Here is a 24,884-nt window from a genome sequence, read left to right as displayed (position 1 = left end):
CCCCCACCAGCCTCATGCCCACTGGTCCAGGAGTCCCAGAACCCAGGCTGCACCTGCTCTTCCACTCCCCAGAAATGGTGAGCCTTCCAGAAAGATCCTTTGTGCTTAAAGCCAGTTCAAGGAGGGTCCTCTCCCCTGGGGCCATTCCCTGAAGTCACCATCCCGCCCATGGGGGTGATGTGCCCATCTTGCTGCCCCCTTGATGAGACTCCACAAATCCCCTTGAGATCCTGAGCGCCAGGGCCAGCTCCCCCAGAACTGGTCTGCCTCGGTTAAAGAATCACAGAGCAAATGGAGCTTCCCTCTTCGACCTGGCAACCAGGGAGCTCAGGATACAGGGGCAGCACTTGCCGCAGCAGCACCAGGCACCTCAGGACCTCTGCTTTCTCACCTGCTCCCACCCCCATGTTTCTTACTAACTTATCTTTCCTGATGCCCTGAGCATATCCTTGTAAACCTCCACAAGTCCTTTCTGGAAAGAGGCAATGCACATCCACGTGTGCACTCACATACGTGATGCGATGCTTTAGCATCCTAGGTCTACGCTGTATAGGGGCCCTACTTACTAGTAAGACCTGCCGTGTGAGCAGTGGGAGGGGAATAAAGAAAGGGTAATTCTCCCAGCACAGCCGACATCTGCAATCGGTTCCTATTTTCAAAAACATGGTTTCTATATACAGGGTGAGGCAAAAGTAGGTTTATAACTCTTCATGTGGAAAATAATACAATAATAAATAATAATACAAGAGTAAACTGTGCTTTGCGCACTCACCACTGTAAACCTACTTTGGCCCCAGCCTGTGCAGAACACCACTTTCCCACAAACTGAAATGAAAGATCAGGGGATGCTGAGGCCAAAGGGTGGGGTGGGGTAAGGGTGCCAGGTCAGGTCCCCACATAGCTGAAGGCCGGAAGTGGAATGCAGGCCGCAGGCCGCCGGGGCCTGCATGCGTGGGCCCCGCCCTGGGCCCTCCAAGGCCTTCCAGACACTCAGGAAGGAAGGATGTCGTCAGTGAGCAAGTGACTAGAGAAAGGATCCAGCTCCAACTTCCCGGATCAGAGGGGCCGGGCAGGAAACCACCCTGAGGCCAAACACAGGGGCGCCCCTCCCCATCCACCAGATACACTGGGGCACTCGGCCCCATCCCACCCCAATGGTTCTGCACACACTGCGCACGCGCACGCACGCAGACTGTCACCTGCAGCATCACATACACCAGCACCACCAAGTGCCGTCTCACAACCCCACCCCTGAACACAGTCACACCGGGTCCCACATGCCTGGCCTCACCCCTCACCCCTGCACCCATCATGGTCACATACTCTCCCTGCCACTGAGGAACCAAGACAGGGCCCGCCCAGCCCGCCCAGCCCCACGGACTCACTCAGAGATGTGCAGGAAGATGTCGGGGCCGCCGTCAGCCGGGGTGATGAAGCCGTGGCCCTTGGAGCGACAGAAGCATTTGCACACTCCTTTGTAGATGGGGCCCTGCGAGGCCCTCACCGTCCTGACAGAGGAGGGGGGGGAGTGTGAGGGGGCCCCACCAGCCCTTCAGACAGACACCCACTCTCCTGGGGCCCACCCAGCTCATCCCAGCCCTGCCCACAGCTGTGCCCCTGGAGGTCCTGGCACAGCTGTGGGGGCCGTTCACACAGAACCCAGTACGAGTGACTCCCTGATGACCCTGGCAATTGTTCTCAGGACTCAGTCCCCCATTGAAAAGAGGGTATTAGACTAAAAGCTGACAGCAAATCAGTAATCAATCCGAGCAGCAGCCTCCACTCACTGGGCCTGAGGTCTGCATCTGCCAGGCACCGTGTGCATCCTCGGCAGCGCCGTGGCAGCCCTGCTCCTGTCCCCATTTTGCAGCTGAGGAAGTTGAGGTCTGACAAGGGAAGAGGCTCCGTGTGGTTAAAGGCCAGCGATTTAAGACCCCAGCGGTCTCGACCCAGCTCACGACAGGCTCCGGTGGGCCTGGGGCCGTGCGCCCTCCAGAGTTCGCAAGGCACTCTCCAGTTCTCGCCCTGACCCCAACTCCACGTCTCCCCCTGAGACAAACAGGGTCACTGAGGCACAGAGATGGCCACCGGTCTCTGGAAGCCTCCCCCAGCCAGCCCGAGACTCACGCGGAGAAGGTCCTGGTCCGGCGAGTGGGCAGTGGGCTGGGGACCACATTGCTCCGGAGCGGGGATGGTGAGCGGTTGCGGGCCCGCTGGGTGTCGAGCAGCCCGACCGAAGCCTGGTGGGTGGGGGGCTGTGGTGGCGCAGGAGGTTCAGATGACATGGCTGACCTGGAGAGAGAGGGGGGCTCTCAGAGGCTCACCCCCCACAGGGAGGCCCCAGATGCATCCCCACCCCCACCTCGGGGAGCCTGCCATCGGAGACCCATTCCTCTCGCTGTGGAACGCAGGTCCCAGCTCCCTGAGCATGCGGGTCACAGCCACGGCTCACAAACAGTGTCCACAGACACGCTGGCGGGCCCAGCAGGTCAGGCGCCCCCCAGGGTCTGCAGCAGCCCGGCCTCCCTCCGTCACAGCGCTGCTCAGAAAGGCCAGCTGGTACCCATGACAAGGACGGCGTTGGTCCCCTGTGTGTCCTCAGTGCCCAGCACAGACCTGGGGCGGTTAGTAAATACTGTGACAGGAAGGGAGGGGAGGAGCCAGGGAGGGAGCGGGGTTTGGAGACAGGCAGGCAGGCCTTGCTTTATGCCAACCCCTAGATCAGGACTCCAGGCTGAGAAACATTTTCTGGACCCTGCTAAGCGCCAAGGGGAGGAGAGGGGAGAGAGGGGAGGGGGGAGGGGGAGGGGAGGAGGAGGCAAAAGAAATAGCTCAGTGTTCATCCAGGAAACTCTGGGACACAAACCAAAGACAGGCTCAGACACCAAGTCTGGATCCCCGGGGCTATGACAAGCCGGCATGGAGGGCCATCTCGAAGGCAGCATGTCCACCAGCCCCTTACAAAGACCCAGCTGCTCCAAGTGAATTCCCGCCCCATCTGGATCACCAGGCTGCTAGGACCACTGATTACCTCGGTGATCTCCCAACATGCATCAGGGGTGGGACCAGCCGCCGGAGGGCTGGGGGCGTGCACTCCACAGGGCTGCCTTGCTCGGGACCTTTTGCCAAGATCCGGAGGTGGCCCGCTGCACCCAAAGAACACCACATGGTGACTACAAAGGCGCCCTCTCTATCTCGGCCTTGGCTCAAGGTCAAGCACAAAGAGCCCAGGCCAGGAGCCAGGGGGCCCGGGTAAGTCCCTTCCCCTCTCGGAGATGAATTTCCCATCTGCGGGGGGTGGGGGGGCGAGGGGGGGGGGGCGCCTGCTTGGGCTTCGACTTCGGGAAGGCCACGAGGGAGGCCAGGAGCCTGAGCCCAGACTCACCCAAGTTCACGCACAGGGGAGACAGAAGCGGCCCAACGGGCATAAGTGCCTCACACGGGGTTTTCAAATTTAAAATATGAGCTATCTTTTAAACATTCAGGAGTTTGCCTCAAATTCCAGGTTTCCAGCTACTCGTGAGAAAAACTAGCAGCGCTGACAATCTGCTTCCCTCATTTCTCGTAACTATGTGGCCCCAGGGCACCAAGGTTTCAAAGTCACCCAGCAATGTCCCCTCGGTCCTCAACCAAACCGCAAGCACCCGGCCTGATTCCTCTCCCCAAAAAACAAAATCTCTGCCCCCACACTCCCCACCACCACCCCACCACCGCCCACCACCCCTCCCCCGGCAGCTCCGGGCTCTAGCTGGCTGAGAAGGGGCCAGCTGGCCTCTGGAGGACCTGGCATAGCTACCTCCTGACCCTTCTCTCAGCTGCAGCCACAGCCAGGGAGGACCGGGAGTCCGGGGAGCCCCCACCTCAAAAAGGCCCCGGCTGCGAGGCTGGGGGTCAGGGCTCCAGCGTGACCCACCAGCACAGGTCATAGAGTCCTGGAATGTTCCATCGCACGGGGTTCTGGGAAGGGGCCAGCCCAGAGAAGGGAGGGCCCCGCCCCGCCCACACTCAGGCCTCCCAGGGCAGCAGGTGGGACCACAGTAGCTCAGTGACACCAGAGTGCGGAGAATGCCCTCCCCACTTCCACCCGTAATCCCCCTCCTTCCCTCTGGGTCAGGCACATCTCACTCCAGACCCCACCACCTGCCAGCTGTGCGATCTTGGGCAAGCTACTGAACCTCTCTGGACCTCCCGTTTCCAAGCCCGGGAGATGGAGATGATAATAGTCCTGACTTCCCAACAGGATCGTGAAGATGAAATAACACACGCTGAGCGCTCGGCACACCGTCTGCCCCCAACACGTGAGCAATAAGTGACAGCTATAATTGTTGTATAATTGTCATCATAAGATTATTCAACAAATGTGTGCCCAGTGCCAGGCCCTATTCATGGCACTGGAGACACAGGGCTAAATTTGGAGCCAGAGAATAAACAGGTAAATCAATATATGAACAAGATCATTGCAGATTTCCAAAAGGGCTGGTAGAAATACACAGAAGGAGATAAAAAGAACAGGGTGGGGGTGCTTCCCTAACGAGCTTACAAGCTGGATCCTGAACAATACGAGTCAACCATCTGAAAAGCAGGAGGAGGCAGGGGGCGGGTGGCGGGGGGGGGGGGGGGGGGGGGGGTCGCGGGGAGAGGAGATGCCTGTGCAAAGGTCCTGAGGTTGACAGAGGCCCAGGTATGACTGAGGCCAGCAAAGAGGCTATGAGGTGGCTGCTGGGGATGGAGAAGGTAAGAGGCAGGAGGTGGGGTGGGAGGGAGGGCAGGGCCAGCGCAGGAAGCCTTGGGCATCATCAGCATCACCACATGTGTCTGCCTTTCTTCACACCTATTTGTCTGTCTGTCTGTCTCCATTCCCCTTGCCAAGCCCATCTCCACCTGGGTTAATGAAGCAGGCCAAATTGGGCCCCCTTCTCGCTCCACCCCCACCCCCTCAACTCCCCCAATACACTCAGTCCCTCAGAGGGGCCATCAGAAGCCCATGACCTGGTGGGTAAGCAACCTGAGGGCAGCACGGGGCCCCTCTAGGTCTCTGGGGCCCAGCACCGGGGCTGCCACACATCAGGGAATGGCCCAAGGACTCCTTACCCAGCACCAGACCCGAAGCCCTGGCTGGCGCTGACTGTGCCCTTGGTGTGCTCAGCCCCTTGCACAGCCCGCAGAAGGTGGCCACATTCATGCTCACCTGGCAGAGGAAGAAACTCGGGCACTGAAAGCAGGAGTGACCCGGGAGGGGGAAGGGAAGTGCCGGCCTGGGAGACCCAGGAGCCTGAATCATCACCACCCTGCCCGCCTCTCATGGCCCATCTGAGCTGGAGAGCAGCTGGGGCAGCTGGAGCAGGCCTGGCCAAGGGCCTGGTAGGGAGAAGGAGGGGGAGAGAATTGCCTCTGTGCGGGGGAGGCCTCAGTTTAGGTCAAAGTCCAGCTGTAAGGAAAACAGCTGTGGGAGGGAGTTGCCAGTCACCCAAGAGCCAGCTCTGGGGCCCTGTTGCCGCCCCCCTCCCCCAACACACACACACACACACACACACACACACACGTGCTCGAGTGTGCATGCAGCAACCCAACCCCAGCCCCCCAACCAGCATAGTCCAGGCTTCCCGCTGGGCAACTGTGGTCCCAGGGGTGGTCTTGGAGCACCCCTGAAGGAGGCAGCCCCACTCGGTGTGACTACCGCCCTCCCCCAGCTCCCTGCAGCTGGGAGGAGTTTGCAAACAGATGCTCAGGCTGGCCAGAGGCTCTAGGCCGCACCTGGGGCAGGCCTCTGGCCTGCAGCAAACTCAGGCCAAATATACCCAAGGCATGTCACAGTTGCTGCTCTGTGCACACATGTGTTTGTGTATCTGACATGTGTGTATATGTGTGTGCACAGGTATGTGTGCTCACACATGACTTGAGCCATCTGTGCCTCTGAACACAGGCATACAGGTGTGCCTGCTCTGGCTTATGGCCCAGGCTTGTCACTGCCAGAGTGTGCACACCAGTGGGCCAGGCGGGCCTCAGCCTGCCCCACACACACCGGTGCTACACTGGCACCGAGGACCTTGACGAATGTTGCCTCCCAGTCAACTAAGTTACTGGGCACCCACCATGTACAGGAATGAAGCTCAAGACAGCAAAATTCCTGCCTCGACAACCACCAGGACAACAAGAACAGAGAACTGGGACCAGCAGTGCTCTCAGCACTTCGCACATCTCAGCTCATTTCATCCCCATTTCACGGAAGGCAAAACTGAGGCCAACGTATCAACTGACTTGCCCAAGCTCCACATCTAATAAATAAACTGGTGAAACACACAGTACACCCAACAGTGGAAAAGCTATGAAGAAAAAGCAAGCAGAAGCAGAGTGTGGACGAGGGGCTGTATTTTTAAAGCAGGTGGTCCCAGGTGAGCAGCTGGCCATACTCCCCCTTCCCCAGACAGCACCCCTGGGTTCTGAAGAGTGTCCAGCCAGGAGAGGGAACCCAGGACCTAAAGGTAGGGAAACCAGGAAGCCACTCCCACCCTGTGGGTCCCCAGGGAAAGGTGTGTCACCAGGCCTTTACCCTGGGAAAGGGCGGAGAAGGGGGCCTCAGCCCAAAATAGCCTGGGAATTTTCCACAGGCCATGCAAGTCCTCCTGGAAGGTTCTGAGAATTCCACTGGGCACGAGGCTCCTCCTCAGCCCACAGATCTGGAGGCTGGAGATCCAACCCTGCAGGTCTCCTCTTAACCCCCTCTCCCCGCCCTCCTGCACTCTCAGCCTAAAAGCCACCAACCACATCAAGCAGTGGCTCGGCCCAACCCCAGGGCCAAGCCACTGCTGGCAGGTGAGGATGAGTACTAGCCCACACAAAGGGCAGGGGATAGGGCACTGGAGAACCAGGCATGGGGCATGGAGGCATGGAGGCAGTGAAAGTGTGATGTCCACCGTTCACTGACTTCTATGTCAGGCTCTGTGCCAGCATTTATATACATTAACTAGATTCACCCCCACATCAGCCCCACAGGGCAGGCACTTTTATCATCCCCATTTTACAGATAAGGAAACTAAGGCACAGAGAGGTTTAAGCCAGCTCTCCTCACACTTTAGTCAACTCATGAGTCTCAGGGATGGTGTGAAAGTACTCATTCTGATTCTGAAGGCTGGGAGCTGAGGCCTGAGAGTCTGCATTTTTAAGGTGCACCCAGGGAGGCAGCTGCTGCTGGACCATGGGAGACGGAGCCCACAGAGCTGGTGGTTAAGGGAAACAGGGTGGTGGGAGGGGGGGGGGTGTTGAGGCTCAGTGTACCGGGGATCCTGGTAAACTGAGGCAGAGACACCCTCCCTTCTCTCCCCTCTCCTCCCCACCTCCACCCCAGCTGAGCCCCAGCCTGGTAGAACTGAGAGCCTACAGGCCTAGCAGGGTGGGTCAGCTGAGGCAGGACAGAGGGGCCCAGGAAGCCAGAGGGCCCACAATGAGCCCTATTCCCCTTCATTGTTCCAAAGAGAGCCTGGTTCTGGGGGAGGGATGGGGAAAGGGCAAAGGGAGGAGGCAGGAGGTGAGGGGAGGAAAAGGGAGCAGTGGGTAGGGAGTGACGGGTAGAGTGAAAGTGTCAAGCTGAAGGATGGGGGAGCTGGGGGGCCGGGGGAGGGGATGGGTGAAGGGAGAGTCAAGAGGATGTGGCAACAAGAGAAAAACACAAACAAGGCAGGAGGGTGTAGCCCCAGCCCCAGTGTCAGGGGCTGGATGAGAACAGCTGAGCCCCATCCCAGGCTGAGCCCAGCTGGCCTGCGCCTGCCCCCTGGGGCCGGAGTGCTGGGAAGAGGTCTCACATCCCAGGACCAGTGTGCTGGGAACCAGAGGCGGGCGGGTCCTCCAGCACTGCCGCCTGACCCCCGCCCCCCGACCCCCCCCCCCCCCCCGCCCGTAGCGCTGCCTGCCCGCCCCCCCCCCCCCTAGCGCTACCACCCCACCCTTCCCAGAGATGGTCACCCAGAGCCCTGACCACCTGGGACCTGGCCCAGCCCAGCTCAACCCTGACAGCCCTTCTGGGAGAGCCCAAGCCCTTGCTGGTAACTGAAGCCCCTCCGCACCCCGCACCCCGCTGCACGCACTGGGGAGTCCCATCCTTGCCGCTGGGCCCTGGCAGCAGACAGGCTTCCGCCCGCTCTGCTCTTCATGCCCTCTGTGACCCCGGCAGGTGACCTCACGGCTCCACGCCTCAGCTTCATCACCTGTCGAATGGGACAGTAACAGTGGAGCCTCCCAGGCCTAAGGACCTGGTGCAGGACAACTACAATGGGCTGGGTCAACAATAGCCGAGCTGTTCCTGGTGGAACTGTCAGGCACGGGGCCATCTGGAAGGATCCCTCCCATTCCGGTCCCTGCTGGCCGGACACAAACCAAGTGTCTTTGCCATCAGTGGGACAAAGAAAACCGGTCCCCTCCCAAGGGAACCCTCCTTCAACATCACCCCCAGACCCCAGGGTCCCCTCAGGATTTGCTGGGGGCAGGGGAGGTGGGGGGCAGACAGGCCAGCACTGAGAACCGGAAGTCATCAGGGGCTCCGGGGAGAGGGGAGCAGCAGGGGTGGGGAGGCCCTGGCCTGGAGGAGGGGCAGGGTCACTTCAGGAGTGGGGAAGTCAGTCCCGGCAGAGGGATCTGCAGGGGCAAAGGCCCAGAGGGAGGGGTGCAGGCACGGAGAGAAGTGGGGAGGCTCCAGGTGGAAGACAGCAGGAAGCTCTGCTGAGAAGTTTGGCACTAGATGACAATGGGCACAGCAGTGGACCATTTTAAGCCTGGGGTTGATTTAAACCAATTATTCTTACAAGTTTCTCCTGGCGAACGGATTGGAGGGGCAAGACTGGCGGCTAAGAGACTGAGAAATATCAACATAGCAAATAAAAACCGTAACAGTCGCTAACCTTTCTCTGGGCCCTGGGTTAGCATCTCCTTTTATTCTCACACATTGCCTTAAGGTAGAAAAAATTACATCCCCCGTCTATGGAAGGGGAAACTGAGGCTCCCAGAGGCCCCAGTTTGCAATGAGACACCCCGCCTGTGAGAACGGAGGCCCTGCCTGGAGCGGGCTCATCTGCGCTCCCCCCCCCCCCCCCGACCCCCATAAACACACACAGTTCAACACCAGAAAGGCTGGGGGCGGGCGCGGGGGGGATCAGGGGCTTTCTTTCTTAAAATCGAAAAAGAACAGTTCATTTCCGGCCTGCAAACCGGCTGCCAGCGCGGAGGGAAGCTGAGGACGCGGGTGAAGTTTTCGGCTCCGCCTAGGGGCCCCCCATCGGGCGCAAACACACTCGGCGACAGCCCGGCGATTCCTCCCCCGAGAGGCAGCCAATCGCGCGGCGCCAGGCCGCTCCCCCGCCGGGCCTGGCCGCGGTCCCGCCGCCGAACCCGCAACTGGCGCGGCCCGCCCCACCTCCCGGAGCGGCGCCCCCAGCGTCTCGCCCCACCGCCCCACCCACCACCTCATCCGCGCTCCAGCGCACGCACGCAAGCGACGGGAGGCTCCCCTAATCGCAGAAAACAGGTGGCCAGGCGGGAAGTGCTGCCCGCCGTCGGCTCCCCGTTCCTCCAGCCGCTGCCACACCCACCCTTCCCCCGGGAGGAGTAACTCGCTCTCCCCAAACAGGCCTCGGCGACCCGAGGTTTCCTAGGAGCCCGGAGTCCCAGCCCGGAGCCCCCTGCCGGCGAGCTCGGAGACCCTGCACGGGGGGCGGGGGGGGGGGGGTGCATTGGCGCCGAGGAGCCGAGGTCCCATCCCGGCAGCTTCCGGGCCTCCGGGCGGGGGCACCCGCCACACCCTCCTGGGGTCCCCGGAGAAGGTCCCTACCTGGCGACCCGCTCCTCTCCGCCAGCGGCTGGGCTCCGTCTGCAAAAGCTAGGCTGGGGAGGGGGCGTGGCCCGAAGGGCGGGCCCGCCGAGGCCCCGCCCCCAGGAGCTGCCAGCCAATGGAGCGGCGCCGGAGCCGGGGCCGGCGAGGGCGGGACGGGCGGGGACAGCTCCGACGGACCTTTGTGTCCCCGCGCAGGACTGGCGGCAGCGCGGGACGCACGCGGAGGACTCCACCGCCCCTACCCCCGCGCGGGGGCGGAGGGCAGTGCCTGCCTGTGCTGGCCCCACGGCCAGAAAGCTCCCCTAAAAAGTGGGAGAATCCGATCTTCGCGCCGTGCAGGTCCGTCTGCTAACCGAGCAGGTCCGGCCCGGCCTCCATCTGACCTTCGCTCCGGAATCCGGATGGGCCTGGAGCGCTCTAGGAAAGTGATGGAGGAATGCCCGGAATGGAGAGACTGATGGGAGGAAAGGAACACAGAAAATGCAAAGAAAGAAAACGAGGGAAAGCTGTTGATTTTGTTTTGTTTTGTTTTTTATTCATTTTATTCTCCCCCCCCCCTCCCCCAGAGGAAGGAAGAGGGAGAGATAGAAACATCAATCATTGATCAGCTGCCTCCTGCACGCCCACACCGGAGATTGAGCCACAACCTGGGCATGTGCCCTTGACTGGAACTGAACCCAGGACCCTTCAGTCCGCAGGCCGATGCTCTAGCCACTGAGCCAAACCAGCTGGAGCTCATTTTATTCTTAATTTCCCTCCCTCCTTGACTCTGGCGGTAAAAGGTGTTATTCTCATTTTACCGGAGGGGAAACTGAAGCACAGAGAGAGGAGTGACCTACCCCAAGTCAGCAAGTTTGAAACAGCCCCTGAGCTCTGACTGGGGTTGGTAGATGAAGGGCAGGGAAGTGTGTGTGTGTGTGGGGGACGGGGGGGAGGGGGGGGGGGGTACGCTGCAACGGACCTGGGGCCACAGGGCCCAGGAGGGAGGTGGCACTGGGGTCTCTGCCGGAGCCCACCAGCTCTGCCTGCCACTCGTCTCTCTCTCCTTCCCCGTCAGGAGCACGCAGACCACGGAAGACAAAGTGAGAAGACAGCTGTCTACAGGCAGGAAGAGGGCCTCCACCAGGAGCCAAGTTGGCCGGCACCTTGATCTTGGACTTCTCCGCCCCGAGAGCTGTCAGAAATACACTTCTGTTGTTTAAGCTTCCCAGTCTGTGGTCTTTTGTTATGGCGGCCAGAAGACACTAAGGCTGTCCCTTTTTCTTCCTTTTCTCCCCAGATCCCTTCTCAACCTCTCAGTCAATGGAAGCCTCTCTGCATTTCACAGCCTAGTTTGGTGCAGTTCCAGTTTGCAGTCACTCACGGTGTGTTGTCCATGCCAGGCTCTGGGTCGGGCACTGCGCACCCAGAAATAAAAAGTGCCCGCCCAGTCCCCACCCCAGAGGAGCTGCAGCCTGGTGTGGTGGCAGACAGGTCGATAACCGCTACCCATCGGCAGGATGTTGTGTGGTAGGCCGGATAAGCCTGAAAGCCCAGCGAGTGTCCCACCCTCAGGCCCATCAGACCAGACTTGCTCTGAGGGAGGCGTTCTCTCCCAAGTTGCCATGGTGTAAGCCTCCTGCAGCCAGTGGCCTCAGTCCCCATGCTGGCCCTGGCTCATACTACTGTCTTCACGCAAGACTTTGAGCCAATAGCTAATGAAGAGATCTGGTCTGTTTCTGCCCAATAAGGACCAACCCACCGATCAGCCAGCCATCTGACAAATATTTATTGAATATGCACTCTGTTCTAAGCCCTGGACTGAAAACACATTGGCCCTGCGCCTTGGAGTATTACACTCTTAGGGGAGGCAGACGTTAACCGGTAACCATGCAATGGTATAAAAGCCCACTGTACCCACAGCAGGGACAGTCACCATGCTGGGGGAGCCGGAGAGGCTTCTCTGGAGAGTGCTAATTGACCTGAGATCTTCCAGAAGATCAGGAATTGAACAAAGGAAAGGACATTCCCAAGAGAGGCTACCAGAGCACGTGCAAAGGCCCTGAGGTGACAGGGCATGTGGGATGAGATGGTGGTTGCCAGAATGGGCCAACTGGGTCTCAGTTAGGGAGCTTCATCTTTAAGAGTGATGGCAGCCAGGTAAGGGCTTACAGCAGGGAAGAAATGGAGACTCCTCCCTCCAACGTGCAAGTCCCATCAACCTCCTGCCCCCATTTCTTCTCACTGTGACTTGGGCCTGTACTCTCTTACCAGGAGCAGGAGCAGCCACCCCTTCTGCCTCCCCCTGATTTCATGCCCACACTCCAGTTTTCTGTGCAGCAGCCAGAACGATCTTTCAAAGTCCAACCATTTTAAAAGAAAAGAATAATCCTGCTACTCGGTAAGGCAGACTTCATTCGGTACTATCACGATAGGTATGGGGAGCACTGCGTGGGGTTTTGCAGTAAGGGAGAAAGGTTGCCCTCAACTCCAAATACAATAAGGAAAAGTGGGAGTTTATCCCCAAGGAGCAGAGGAGAGGGGGGTTACTGAGGGGAAACATCTGGCTAAATGGGCCTAGCAGGGTTCTTGCAGAAGGCAGGCCAGGGTGCTCAGACGTCACCTGGAGGTTGGTGGGAGATGAGGAACTTGGTCAAATATCAAGGGTGATCAGGTATTGAGGGTGAGGGATTCTGGCCAAACCAACTTGTTAGGACTCTTGCTAAAACTGGACTCTACACCGACAAAGGAGCCCAAGGCCAAGCAGAGGACTCAAAGGAGCCTGCCTAAAGTTTGGTCAAGAAAAGACTCTTTTTTTAAAAAATATATATTTTATTGATTTTTTACAGAGAGGAAGGGAGAGGGATAGAGAGTTAGAAACATCGATGAGAGAGAAACACCGATCAGCTGCCTCCTGCACACCCCCTACTGGGGATGTGCCCGCAACCAAGGTACATGCCCTTGACCGGAATCGAACCTGGGACCCTTCAGTCCACAGGCTGATGCTCTATCCACTGAGCCAAACCGATTAGGGCAAGAAGATACTCTTTAGCCCTGATTGATTATCTCAATGGTTAGAGCGACCGCCCCCCCCGCCCCCGCCCCCCCCCCCCCCCCTACCGTACTGAAGCATCTTAGGTTCAATTCCCGGTCAAGGGCACCATACCTGGGTTGCAGGCTCCATTCCCAGCTCTGGTAAGAGTGTGTGCAGGAGGCAACCAATCAATGTGTTTCTCTCACATCAAAGTTTCTCTCTCTCTCTCTTTCCCTCTCTTCACCCTCCCTTCCACTCTCTCTAAAAAAAAGGGGGGGGGGTATTCTCAGGTAAGGATTAACAAAAGAGAGAGAGATTTATATGTGTATCAATAGTCTCCATGTCCCTCCTGTGCTCAAAACCCTTCTGTGACTTCGTATTGCTCTTTACAGAAATCCCAGCTCTCCTGCTGTAACACTTCAGATTTGACTTTGCTGAATGTAAGAAAACTCCAGTACGAAGCTCTGCGAGCTGGAGGCTCCTATCGGTGCCGTGTGAAAGAAGCCTGGAGCTGCTGAGCCTCGGTTGATACCACAGGTCTGCCGTCCTCAGACTTGGCTGTCTCCTGCGTTCTCACTCCGCCATCCTTTAACATGGGCCTCTGGTTGTCTCCGGGGCCAGAGCAGCTGCCTGAGCTCCAGCCGCCACACAGCAGCACAGGAGAGGGTGGGGAGAGGCGAAGGAATGGCTTCTCATCTCTCAACACTTGTCTAGACGAGCCCCACCACTCTCTGGGCTCCCCTGAGAGGTCTCCTCTAAACCTCTCATTGCTTTGCCTACCAGTTCATTTCTGTCTCCCAGTGGCCACAGCTCTGGGGACACAGAACATCACCTGTTGGGCTCAGCAGGCGCCTCCTCTGCCCAGCCCTGCACAGAGTCCCTGTGAGCAGGCCGAATCCTGACGGAATGCGCGAGAGGGTGAAATGAGTGCGTGCATGAAGCCATTTCCCGCAGCGCCCCTCCTCCTCCCCAAACACAGAAATGCTGACCCGGGAACTGGAACTGGAGTGAATCAGGTCCAAGGCTTCCCGGAGGGCTTCCTGTAGGAAACAGCATTGTAGGCAGAGGATCAGCATAACTGAAGGTGCTGCCACCGCCCAGGGGGTGCTCTGGGCATGTGGTGGGGCCTCCACAATCATCCACATGACGTGGGCACTCCTGGCATGGAGAGCAGGCGCCGTGGTTGTGGAGGTGAGACAGTGCGGTCTCAGTGAAGAGTCACCCACAGAGAGACAGCTTCCAGCTCCCCCCCCCCCGCCCCCCCCCACCCCCACTCCCATCCCCCGTGCCTGGTGCCCAGGCAAGGAGGGCTCCTCCCTTCACGCCCTCCCCCTGAGTGAGCCTGGGGCCCACACACCTCCCTCCCAGCTCACCTCCTAGAACAGTGATGGCGAACCTTTTGAGCTCGGCATGTCAGCATTTTGAAAAACCCTAACTTAACCCTGGTGCCGTGTCACATATAGAAATTTTTTGATATTTGTAACCATAGTGAAACAAAGACTTGTATTTTTGATATTTATTTTATATATTTAAATGCCATTTAACAAAGAAAAATCAACCAAAAAAATGAGTTCGCGTGTCACCTCTGACACGCATGTCATAGGTTCGCCATCACTGGCCTAGAGCTGTCCCCCGCCCCACGCAAGCGCAGGCTCCCCCACAACCAACATCCCAGCAGACCGGCACGTGCTTCCACGGAGGAACCTACACATCGTCCGGGCACCCACAGGCAGGCCCGCCTGCTCTGCCCAGTTCCTGCTACGCAGGTCGGACAAATATTCTGTGTCACTTCCTGTTTCCTCCTCGTTCTCCCATCGTGTGGAGAAGCCACTGTATGTTTCTGGAACACATTCTGGTGAAGGGGGAGCGGGGGCCCCATCCAGCTGTGTTGAGCTAGGTGTGCAGGCGCTGGGGACAGGTGGCAAGTGACTACACTCTGCCGACATCCAGATCTGGGGGCACTCTTCCGGGGATGCCTCTTTCTGGTCGTTACACCCAATTAGGGGGTCCTCTGCCCACCCGGAGCCAAAGGTGGGTGGTGCCCCTCTGATCAGCCTGTCCTATCCATCCCCCGTCTTCGCCATCGTTTCACTCTTCTCCCCACATGGTTGTGTCTGGCATCTGCTTCCCCCACTAAAATATGAACTCCCAGGCCAGGCCCCTTGTCGGCCTGGCTTGGTTTCCTAGGCTGACACATAGTAGGTGCTCATGTTAAAGAAACAAGGGTCTGCCACTGATGAGGGACCAGGCATTAGACTCAGTTTTTCCCTTCTGTAACACTGTGCTGAGAGAGCCTGCAGGGAGAGGGAGCTGAAAACCTCACCCTGGGCTGGTGGGGAGAGCTGGGAGGGAGGGGGTCCTGCCTCTGCCCTGGTCCACCCGGGCTGACCCCATGTGGGCAGCTGGAACCTGCTCGGGGTGAGGTCCAGGGGTGTCTGGCAGAAGGGAGGAAAGATGGACCCAGAGTCCCCCGTGTGAGCACTCCCCACACCCACACACCCCTTCCACACATTCCTCCCACTTGGACACAGACACACACACACACATACACACACGCTTCCACATACATACCTGCGTCCAAATGAACAGTCCACACAGCTATTCATGGACACACACATTTCCCCACACACCTGCCCACCCCCAAGCAACCACCACATGAACACCCACACCCTCCATCACACAGCTCCTGGGTCAGACGAGATCCCAAGAGCTTTCTCAGTCTAGAAGCAGGCAGGCCTCGGGGTGCGGGTGTCAGTTCTGGGGGCAGGGATGGATGGCCCAAGAAGAGGTAACTCTGTCGCCCTCCTCCACCGGGTGCCTGCTCTCCAGGGAGAGGGCCTTAGTGGTGCCCAGGCAAGGAGGGCTCCTCCCTTCACGCCCTTCCCCTGAGAAAGCCTGGGGCTCACACACCTCCCCCAGCTCACCAGCTGGGGGGAAGAGAAAGCAGACAGAGTGGTTGGCAGAGCTGGAAATTCCACCCAAAGAGGTTAGGGGACGCCCGTGTGACCCAGCAGTTCCCCACCCAGGGCTCCCGGCTCCCCACGCACCTGGAACAGGTGGAAACTCACTGATGGGCAGGAGGAGAAGGGAGGATGGGATCCAGGTAAAGCCCAGGCCCCTCAGCCACCCATGCCTCCTCCCCACACACTTGCCCAATAATTACAGTTACAACTCATTCCTCTGGATTCTTTCCTCATCACATCGCCTCCCTGGGAGCTAGGCCCTCTGGGAAGAGAGGATAAAAAGGAAGGAAAAAATGTCCCACCTCATTTCCCCCTTAAGCAGCCCAGCTTCAGAGTCCTCCTGATTTCTCTAGAAGAAAGCATAGCCCAGAGAGGGTGAGTGAAGTGCCCAGGGTCACACAGCAAGAAAGAACCAGGGGGGCTGCCAACACCAGGCTCCTTCCCTTCCCAGGATGGCCTGCCCCCTGCCCTGGCTGTCATGACTCTGCTTACTTACTTCATTATTGTCATGGTTATTACTATGATTAATTGCAAGCTTTCTACATGCCAGGCACAGGGCTCAGTGTTTCCTATGGATTCCTTTCATTCGTCACTCACTCATCTTTAGTGAGCATCTACTATGTATGTCCCAGAAACTGCGCTAGGTGCTGGGGAGAGAGCTGTGAACGAAGCCGGCAAGGATCCTCTCCTCCTGGAGCTGACATTTTAAGGGTAATGGATGATGCTCAAGTAAACTAGTACATGAAGCAGTTAATTCCAGACAGAGGTAACGTGTCAAAATTGAGCCTGGTAGTTGTGGGAGAGTGTGGGTGGCTCCTCTTGCCAAGGGTCTCTGGCCACCCTCCCGGAGGAGTGGCCTGAGAGCTAAGAGTTTGACGATGAAAATGAACCACGCGATATCTTGGGAAAGAGCACTGCTGGCACAGGGACAGCAAGGGCAAATGCCCGGGGGCAGGATGGAGCAAACAGAAAGTAGGCATGTGTGAAGGATCAGCCAGCAAGGTCAACCTGTCTCACTGAGTTTTCATAACACTCAGCAGGGAGGATTGTTAGCATCAGATCTATTTTGGCGAGGAGGAACCTGAGGCCTGGCAGGGGTCAGACAGCTGCGAGTGACGGCCCATGCTCTGACCACCTTCCTTCTCCTGTATGCCAGGCCTTATGTGGGGGATGCAAAGGTTTAAAACAAACAATTAACAGCGTCCTCCAGGAGCCCTGAGCCCTGCAGAGAACTGATCCTCACAGAAGAGGCCCAGGAAGAGCCCAGCCAGGTCTCATGGCTCCCCCAACGACCCTGTGTCTGGGTGCAGAGACTGGGTTCTAACCTGGCTCCCCCACAGCCCTGCGGTGTGACCTTGTGCTGGCCTCAAGCCCTCTCTTGACTCCTCATTCCTTCCAGCCTGGCCTGCAGGAGACAGCGTGGGACAGGAATCCTCAGCCCCAGGACAGGATGGGGACACCCTTAAAAGGAGGTAGCAGGGGCGGCCCTGCTGCCTGGGTCCCTGCCCAATATGGGGACCTCTCAGCCCAGCAGACCCCGAAGGGATAAGGTGAGGCTGACTCCCGCAGCCTGGTGCTGCCCCCTGGTGGCCATATCGGGATGGTGGGGCGCCATTCACCCCCAGAGTGTCCCATTCAGGCACTGCAGCCAGGATCCCAACCCTGGGTTAGGAGGGCCGTCATCCTCAAAATCCCCAAAGAAGGCAAGTCTCCAGCCCCATCCCAAGATGTGTAGCTGCAAGTCTATACCAGGACCGCGGGTCCTGGGGTGTGATATCCAGGGGGTTTGAAGCTAAATGGGGCTGGGCTGTGATGAGTGCATCATGCAGCTCATTCATTTGTTCGTTCATTCACTAGTTCATTCGTTCACACATTGCACCCGTATTAATTGAGCACCTCCTCCATGCCGGTGCTGGGGGAAGCAGTACACCGCACCTCAGACACCAATACATTCCGGGGTGTGGACGCCGTGGGTATTGTTAAGGAGTTGGAGGGGAGGGCAGGGGTCGGCTGGGAGAGGGTCAGCTGGAGCCAGGCATTCCTTTTCCCAGGAAGACGGCGCCTTTGTGGGAATCAGGAAAGGGCTTCCTCAAGACACTTTCCCTCTCTTCAGCTGAAAAACGGTGTAAGGGTGCACAGATCTACGGCGCCCGGATAGAAGCGGCACTGGCTGTGCCGGGCACACCTGCCTGCACGCTGACCCCTCCCTTCCCAGGTGGCACCTTCACCTTGATCAGACTGCACAGCTTAGCCTGTGCTAGACCTTCACATAAATAGAATCACAGGAGACGTACTCTTTTAGGTCAGGTTTCTTCTTAAATATTTTTTTCTTGATTTCAGAGAGGAAGGGAGAAGAGACAGCAGCATCAATGATGAGAGAGAATCACCAATCAGCTGCCTCCTGCACGCCCCACACTGGGGATCCAGCCCACAACCCAGGCATGTGCCCTGATGGAGAATTAAACTGTAACCTCCTGGTTCATCAGTCGGCCCTCAACCACTGAGCCACACCAGCCGGGCAGGTCAGGTTTCTTTTGCTCAAGATCATTTTCTGAGATATATTCATCTTGCTGAGTACATCAGTGATTCATTGTCTTTATTGCTGCACAGTAATCCTTGGTAGAAATATACACAATCTGTTTATTCACTCACCTGTTGACAAATATTTGGGTGGTTTCTAAATTTGGGGTATTCTGAATTTTCTCATGTGGGTCTCTTTTTGAACACGTTTTTATTTCTCCTGGTAAAAATCTGGGAGTGGAACTGCTCCCTATGGCTTTCTTGATTTCTTTCTTTTTTGTATATTGCCCTTCCTATGTTTTCTTCTGTGAAGAGTCTGTTCTGATCTTTTGCCCACTTTTACTATTGCATTTTTTAAATAACTATTTCTGGGTGGAGGGAGTTGTTTTATATTCTGGATACCTGTGCTTTTTGTCACACATATGGACTGCAAATATCTGCTTCCAGCCATGGCCTGCCTTCTGTTTTCTCTGTGGTGTCTTTTAAAGAGCTGGCTCTCTGCTCTGATGAAGTCATTTTTTCAGGTTTTTCTTTTATGGCCTGTGCTCTGTGTCCCCTGTAAGAGATCTTTTTTTTATTATTAATTTGTTTTTATTGATTTCAGAGAGGAAGGGAGTGGAAGGGAGAGACAGAAACATCAATGATTAGAGAGAAACATCTTATCAGCTGCCTCCTGCACACCCCACACTGGGGATCGAGCCGCAACCTGGGCATGTGCCCTGACCGGGAATCGAACTGTGACCTCGTGGATCATAGATCAACACTCAACCGCTGAGCCACACTGTCTGGGCCCCAATAAGAAATACTGGTAATCACGTTTGTTTTGGGTTGCTTTCAGTGTTTCAGTGTTGCTTTGCTCTTTTTTACATACTTTCTTAGTAATTAGAAAAAGTATGAGATAGTTCCAAAGTCAACTCAATATAGCGAAGTGTATTTAGAGAGGGCCCGCTTTCACTCCTGTCTCCCTCAACATTAACCACTTCAGTTTTATTAATCCTTCCTTTATTTCTTCTTGGAAATTATAGGCCTCCCTCCCTGTTTTCTTACACATACAGTAGTACTATCTATATCTATATCTATATCTATATCTATATCTATATCTATATCTATGGAGGTTTTATATATATATATATATATATATATATATATATATATATACACACACATATATCTTGTTTGTTGTTCTTAGCACTCTATCCTGGAGAAACTACGTCATAGTAATAAATGGGGATTTTCCTTTTTCTTTTTTCCTCCTTCCTCTCCCTAACCCCTCCCTCCAATCTCTCTCTCCCTTCTTCACTCCCCTCTCTCCCTGTATTTTCCATAGCTGAAGAGTTGCTATACACAGAGACATTTTTAGTTTTTGTCTAGTTTTTGCTGCTGCCTTGAAGAGCCTTGTGTTTGCGTCATTTGACATTTTTGCTGGTCTACCTTGGGGATGGATTTCTGGAAAGTACTACTAGGTCAACGGGTCCCAACCTGCAACTCTGCTAGAGACTCGCCCTAGCTCTTGGTTGCTGCCAGCCTGATAGCCCTGCAGGCTACCCCGGATGTTCCCCAGAACAGTGCGGCGCCCTGAGCAGCCACAGAAAACACTGTCCAGGCGCGTGCCTGTGCGCACAGATCCTGCCTGCGCTCTCCCTGGCCGACCCAGCTAAGGCACCGGGCCAGCGCGCACATGGTGGGAGCATCTGTTCTGGGCTACTCAGGCCACTGGTCACTTCACAGTGACCATGCTGGCTTCGTTTGCTGCACCTGGCTGAACCCTATAAGGTAGCTGTTGTTACCCCCATTTTACAGATGGTCAGCCAGGGGATGGAGGTCAGAGAAAGTGAGGGTCTTGCACAAGCTCACAGCTAAACCAGCAGGAGAGGCAGTTGAGGTTGTGATACACACACACACACACACACATTATACGCTGTAGTACAGGTGTACATGTGTGTACATGTATATACATGTGTGGATACATAGATCTGTGTTCACACATCTGTACATAGACAACCCGTGTGCATACATATTTACTGTATGCATATACCTACATACACATGTGCATGTACATACACCTACTTCCAAGTAAGAGACATGAGCGTCCTCACAGCTAGATCTCTGAGCACAGGATCGATCCCTCAGAGCAGCGTCGCCAGCTCCCAGCAGATTCACGTCTGCGAGGCCCCTGTATGTGATCAGGGGCCTGTGCGCACTCTGCCCACAGCGGGCGGCGGACATGGCGAAGGGCCATCTTCAGAGAGACCCAGCTGGGCGCCTGGCGGGCTGCCCTCCGGCAGGGCCCGGCTGGAGCTGCCCTCGGCCATTGTGAGGACACACATCACAATGGCTGTTCCACCCGAGCCAGGCCCAGCAAGGGGCTGCAGAGGCCTGCACTCCTGTCCGCGGGCCACCAGCCGCCATGAGGGCTCCTGGGGACAAGCGCTCGGCCGCTCAGAACTCGGAACCCGATCCTGCTCGGATACCATTGCTGGAACAAAGGGCCTCCGGGGTCCCAAGATGGAACCCTCCCATGGGTGAGAGTGCCCTTCAGTGCCTGGGGGAGGCCAGGGACGGGCGGAGGGCGGGGCTCGGGGAGGGGAGATTATGTGTCCCCTTGCTGAGCTGGTCGCTCACTCCAGTCCTCACCCCCCAAGTCCTGCTCTCCCCCACCTGGGACCGTGTTTCCCAGGGGGACACAGTGGGCCTTCACACCCTGTGCCCTCTCCTAAAGTGCCACAAAGAAGTCGCAGAACAAAGCCAAGGCCTCCCCCAAGTCAGGTATGGCCTGCCTCCTCTCCCAGCTGCCAGCATGTGCCCAGACACCAGGACAGATGGGGTGGGGTGGGGTAGGGTGGGGTGGGGTGGGTTAGGGTTACAGTTACAGTTAGGGTTCTGACCATGCTGGTGTGAGTGTGGGTAAGTCTCAGAATCCCTTTGAATCTCATATGAGAACTGGCTGAGAGGATTAAGAGATGAGGTAGGGATGGGCAGGTACTTAGTGGAGATTGGGAGTTTCTAGTTGGCAACCCTGGGCCAGGTACTGAATTTCTGACCTTCAGTTTTGTCATCTGTAAAATGGGTACAAAAATGAAGTGGAACTGCTGGAGTCAGCAGATGGGTTTGAAATCTCTTCCTCTCCCCAAGAGTCTAGACTGGGTGGCAGGAAGTGCGGGGGAACTCTTTTCTTGCTCCTACTCTGGGTAAAGGCATTGGAGGGGAAACCCAGGGTCCCCTCTTCCCCCAAAATCATGAAGCTCCTTTCCTGGGAGGGTCAGGTTCCCGTGCAAAGCACTTGGACCCAGGGTCCCAGAATTCCTTGTCCAAACAGCCCTCCACCTGTGTGCTAGTCCCCAGGGCTGGCCAAGAGCTGACTGCTGGGGGTGCCGAGGGACAGAGCTGGGTGTCCGAACTTCGAGAGGCCCCTTTCCGGGCAGGAGGGACCCAAGGTGGGAAGAATGGAGGAGACCCAAAAAGCCCCTCCCAGAAGGAGCAGGGGCAATGTCGCCGCTGCTGGAGCCGTCCTGACCAGATGCCAGGGCACGGCCCGGAGTAGCATGTGCTCTGGAGGCTTCTTGAGTTCCGTCCTTGATGCTGGTACTTATTTACCGGGGGCCTCAGGCATGTTAACCTCTCTGAGCCTAGTCTCCACATCTGCAAAATTGGAAAAATTTTCAGGCACCACACAGCTACCTCCCTGGTGTTTTGGCAAGAATGAGTGGAGGGGTGTAAAGTGTTTAGAACAGAGATTGACACATAACAAATGCTTCAGATAAGATTTAAAAAAAAAAAGGTGCCCTAGCCAGTTGCTCAGTGGTTAGAGCATCGACCCACTGACTGAAGGGTGGCGGGTTTGATTCTGGTCAAGGGCACATACCTTGGTTGCAGGCTCGATGCCCGGCCCCCGTCGGGGCGCATGTAGAAGGCAGCCAATCGATGTGTCTCTTTCATACCCATGTTTCTGTCTCTCCCCCTCCCTTCTACTCTCTCTAAACATCAATGGAAAAATATCCTCAGGTGAGGATTAAAAAGAAAGGAATTATAGGGCCCTGTGCAGTTCCCCACCCTCAGCTCCCTGGCACCGCCTCTAGGGAGGTCTTACCTCCTAGGACAATGAGGGCACACTGGAGTCTGAAATGCCTGGGTTCACCTTTCAGCTCCTCCATCTATTAGTGAAACAACTTGATTCATTCCTCTAGCCCAGGGGTGGGCAAACTTTTTGACTTGAGGGCCACAGTGGGTTCTTAAACTGGACCGGAGGGCCCGAACAAAAGCATGGATGGAGTGTTTGTGTGAACTAATATAAATTCAAAGTAAACATCATTACATAAAAGGGTACGGTCTTTTTTTTTTTTAGTTTTATTCATTTCAAACGGGCTGGATCCGGCCCGAGGGCCGTAGTTTGCCCACGGCTGCTCTAGCCTCAGCTTTCTGTCCTGTAAAATGGGTATCTCCCTCAGGCTGACCAAGTTTTTAGGTCAGTGCCTGGCACATAGTGGGCCTACATAGCTAAGTGTGTTTTCCTTCCTCTCTCCCAAAGAGCCATCACCGTTGCCATCTTCTCCTCCACCTTCTCCTCCTCCTTACCGAAAACCTCCTAGATCACCTCGTCCACCTCATACACCTCCTCAATCGTACTTCCAAGGCCCCCAGGTTATTCACACAGGTGAGTGCTCCTGCCTCCTCTCCTTGCCCTGGCCACTCCCCAAGACTCTGCCCCCCAGCGCCTCCTCTGGGAAGCCCTCCTTCCCTGCCCCCTCAGCTGCCAGTGGCCACTTTGCCCAAAGCCATGCGCGTTTCCCTCCAATGTGAAATCTCCAGTGCGGGGAGAGGGGAGGTCTGGTACACAGTAGGTGCTCAGGAAATGCGTGTGAAGTAGAATCCTATTATCTACTCTGCCAAGGCGCTACCCCAACCACAGGTGAGGGGGTGCCGACCCCCAGGTGGGGCCTGGGCTTGGGGATTGTTAAACACTTGCGGGGGAATTGGGGAACACTGGGAAGGCTGAGAGCTGCTGGATTCGGTTGTGAATTCCCGGGGGCCAGAGCGAAGGCAGCATCCTCACTGTTGTCAAGACCATAGAGCCCGTGGGTCACCCCTTCCAGCCAGTTCTTTCCCGAGTTCTCTGCCAAACGGGGTGGCTACATCAGGCTTCAGGGGTCCAAACCCAGCACCCCCGCCCCCTGGGCCCCAGAAAAGCCCAAGTCCTCATGGCTCTGAACAGTCCACCAGACCAGGCCCTGCGCCCTGGGTCAGACACCAGAGGCCCTGGGACCAGGCTCCTGACAGGAGACGCAGCCGGCACCACAGCCTTCGCTGCCCACCGGGCTGCAGGGTTTACGAGGGCTGCGCACACTTTTTGGTCCCTGTGTACAAATGCAAGAGGAAGAGACAAGAAGAAGGCTGTTGGGTTTTCTGTTATGTTGGGGGTGTGTGTGTGTGTGTGTGTGTGTGCGTGTGTGTGTGTTTGCAATGCAACTGCTTTCCCGTGTCGGTGGGAGCTTTCTGATGGCAGGGTTAGCAAGCAGCTCTGGCCGAGTTAAACCAAAGCCCGAGAGGGCCTGCGTGGGCGGGATGCCCTGGGAACACACTGGATTGATGTTCAATCCAGTTTAAACCCAGAAAGGCTCCCAGCTCCCTGGGTCCCCGGTCAGAGAGGCAGGGTGCCTGGACTGAGGAGGCCCCTGAGCCCTGAGGCTGGTGGTTGGAGGGAAGGGGACTGCTGGGGGCTTGGGGCCCCTGTGGACGGTCTGGGCTGCTCAAGGAGCAGGAGAACCTGCAGAGGGCACAGGCCATGCGAGGGTCCACCCAGTGGTGGACGCTGAGGAGAGGGGTGTGAGGCCTGACCCGCCCCTTCCCGCCCCAAGCTGTGTTCAGCGGTGTGCCTATGTTGGCGACTCCCGTGCCCATAAGCTACCTGTGTCTGTACTGCGGGAACTACGTCATCACGGTGACCACCCCGATCCCGGGGATCCTCACCTGGTTGCTGTGTACAGGCCTCTTCATGTTTGGGTGAGTAGGCACCCCGGCCATCGGCGGGGGAGGGTCTGCTGGCTGGGGAGGGCTGGCCGGGCAGAGGAGGCAGGGCAGGGCCAAGCATGGGGGGTGCAGGCTTGGCGGGGCGCACCCAGCCTGGCCCCTGGCCCACGGCCCACTGCTCCCGAGGCTGCAGGTGTATCCTGGGCTGCTGTCTCTTCCCCTTCTGCGTGGACAGTTTAATGGACGTGAGTCACACGTGTCCCGTGTGCCGGCGGGAACTCTTCCGCTACCATCGCCTGTGAACCTCCACGAAATAAATGTCTAATAAGTGACCTTTACCTGCCTGTGTCTGTGCTACTGGGGTTCCCCCACCCGCTCCTGCCCAGGGCTGTGAAGGGACTGAGGCAGTGCCCACCCGCCCAGTGGTTCTCAGCCTTCTGGCCCTTTAAATACAGTTCCTCATGGTGTGACCCAACCATAAAATCACTTTCGTTGCTTCTTCATAACTGTAATGTTGCTGCTGTTACGAATCGTAATGTAAATATCTGATATGCAGGATGGTCTTAGGCGACCCCTGTGAAAGGGTCGTTCGACCGCCAAAGGG

At 56.9% G+C, this 24,884-nt stretch overlaps 2 protein-coding genes and 1 long non-coding RNA gene across 9 annotated transcripts in view; 2 read left to right on the top strand and 1 right to left on the bottom strand.

The window, feature by feature from the left end:
* Positions 1–9,878, bottom strand: part of CARHSP1 (calcium regulated heat stable protein 1) — a 29,176-nt gene extending 19,298 nt beyond the window's left edge. The window contains exons 1-4 of one of the 7 annotated variants that reach the window (XM_070413005.1): positions 9,818–9,878; positions 2,128–2,292; positions 1,788–1,886; positions 1,386–1,508 (exon numbers count right to left, since the gene is read on the bottom strand). In XM_070413005.1, the coding sequence (XP_070269106.1) occupies positions 1,386–1,508; positions 1,788–1,886; positions 2,128–2,285 (380 nt within the window). In that variant the 5' untranslated portion in view covers positions 2,286–2,292; positions 9,818–9,878. The other 6 variants (XM_070413009.1, XM_070413011.1, XM_070413008.1 and 3 more) reach the window with 6 other exon arrangements.
* Positions 9,879–10,018: 140 nt separating this feature from the next.
* LOC139009071 (uncharacterized) lies at positions 10,019–11,022 on the top strand. The gene is made up of 2 exons (XR_011471263.1): positions 10,019–10,702; positions 10,878–11,022. It is a non-coding gene; the product is annotated as an uncharacterized lncRNA (long non-coding RNA).
* A 9,701-nt stretch (positions 11,023–20,723) lies between these two features.
* LOC139009481 (lipopolysaccharide-induced tumor necrosis factor-alpha factor homolog) lies at positions 20,724–24,582 on the top strand. Its single transcript, XM_070413766.1, has 4 exons — positions 20,724–20,838; positions 22,842–22,967; positions 24,169–24,313; positions 24,474–24,582. Exons 1-4 carry the CDS (start codon positions 20,724–20,726, stop codon positions 24,580–24,582), a joined length of 495 nt encoding a protein of 164 aa, XP_070269867.1.
* The last annotated feature ends 302 nt before the right edge of the window (positions 24,583–24,884 follow it).

This window comes from Myotis yumanensis, unplaced genomic scaffold, assembly GCF_028538775.1.
Source record: "Myotis yumanensis isolate MYYU_CA2020_CCGP unplaced genomic scaffold, mMyoYum1.0.hap1 SCAF_4, whole genome shotgun sequence".
NCBI lineage: Eukaryota > Metazoa > Chordata > Mammalia > Chiroptera > Vespertilionidae > Myotis > Myotis yumanensis.
This window is presented reverse-complemented; position numbering and strand designations above follow the sequence as displayed.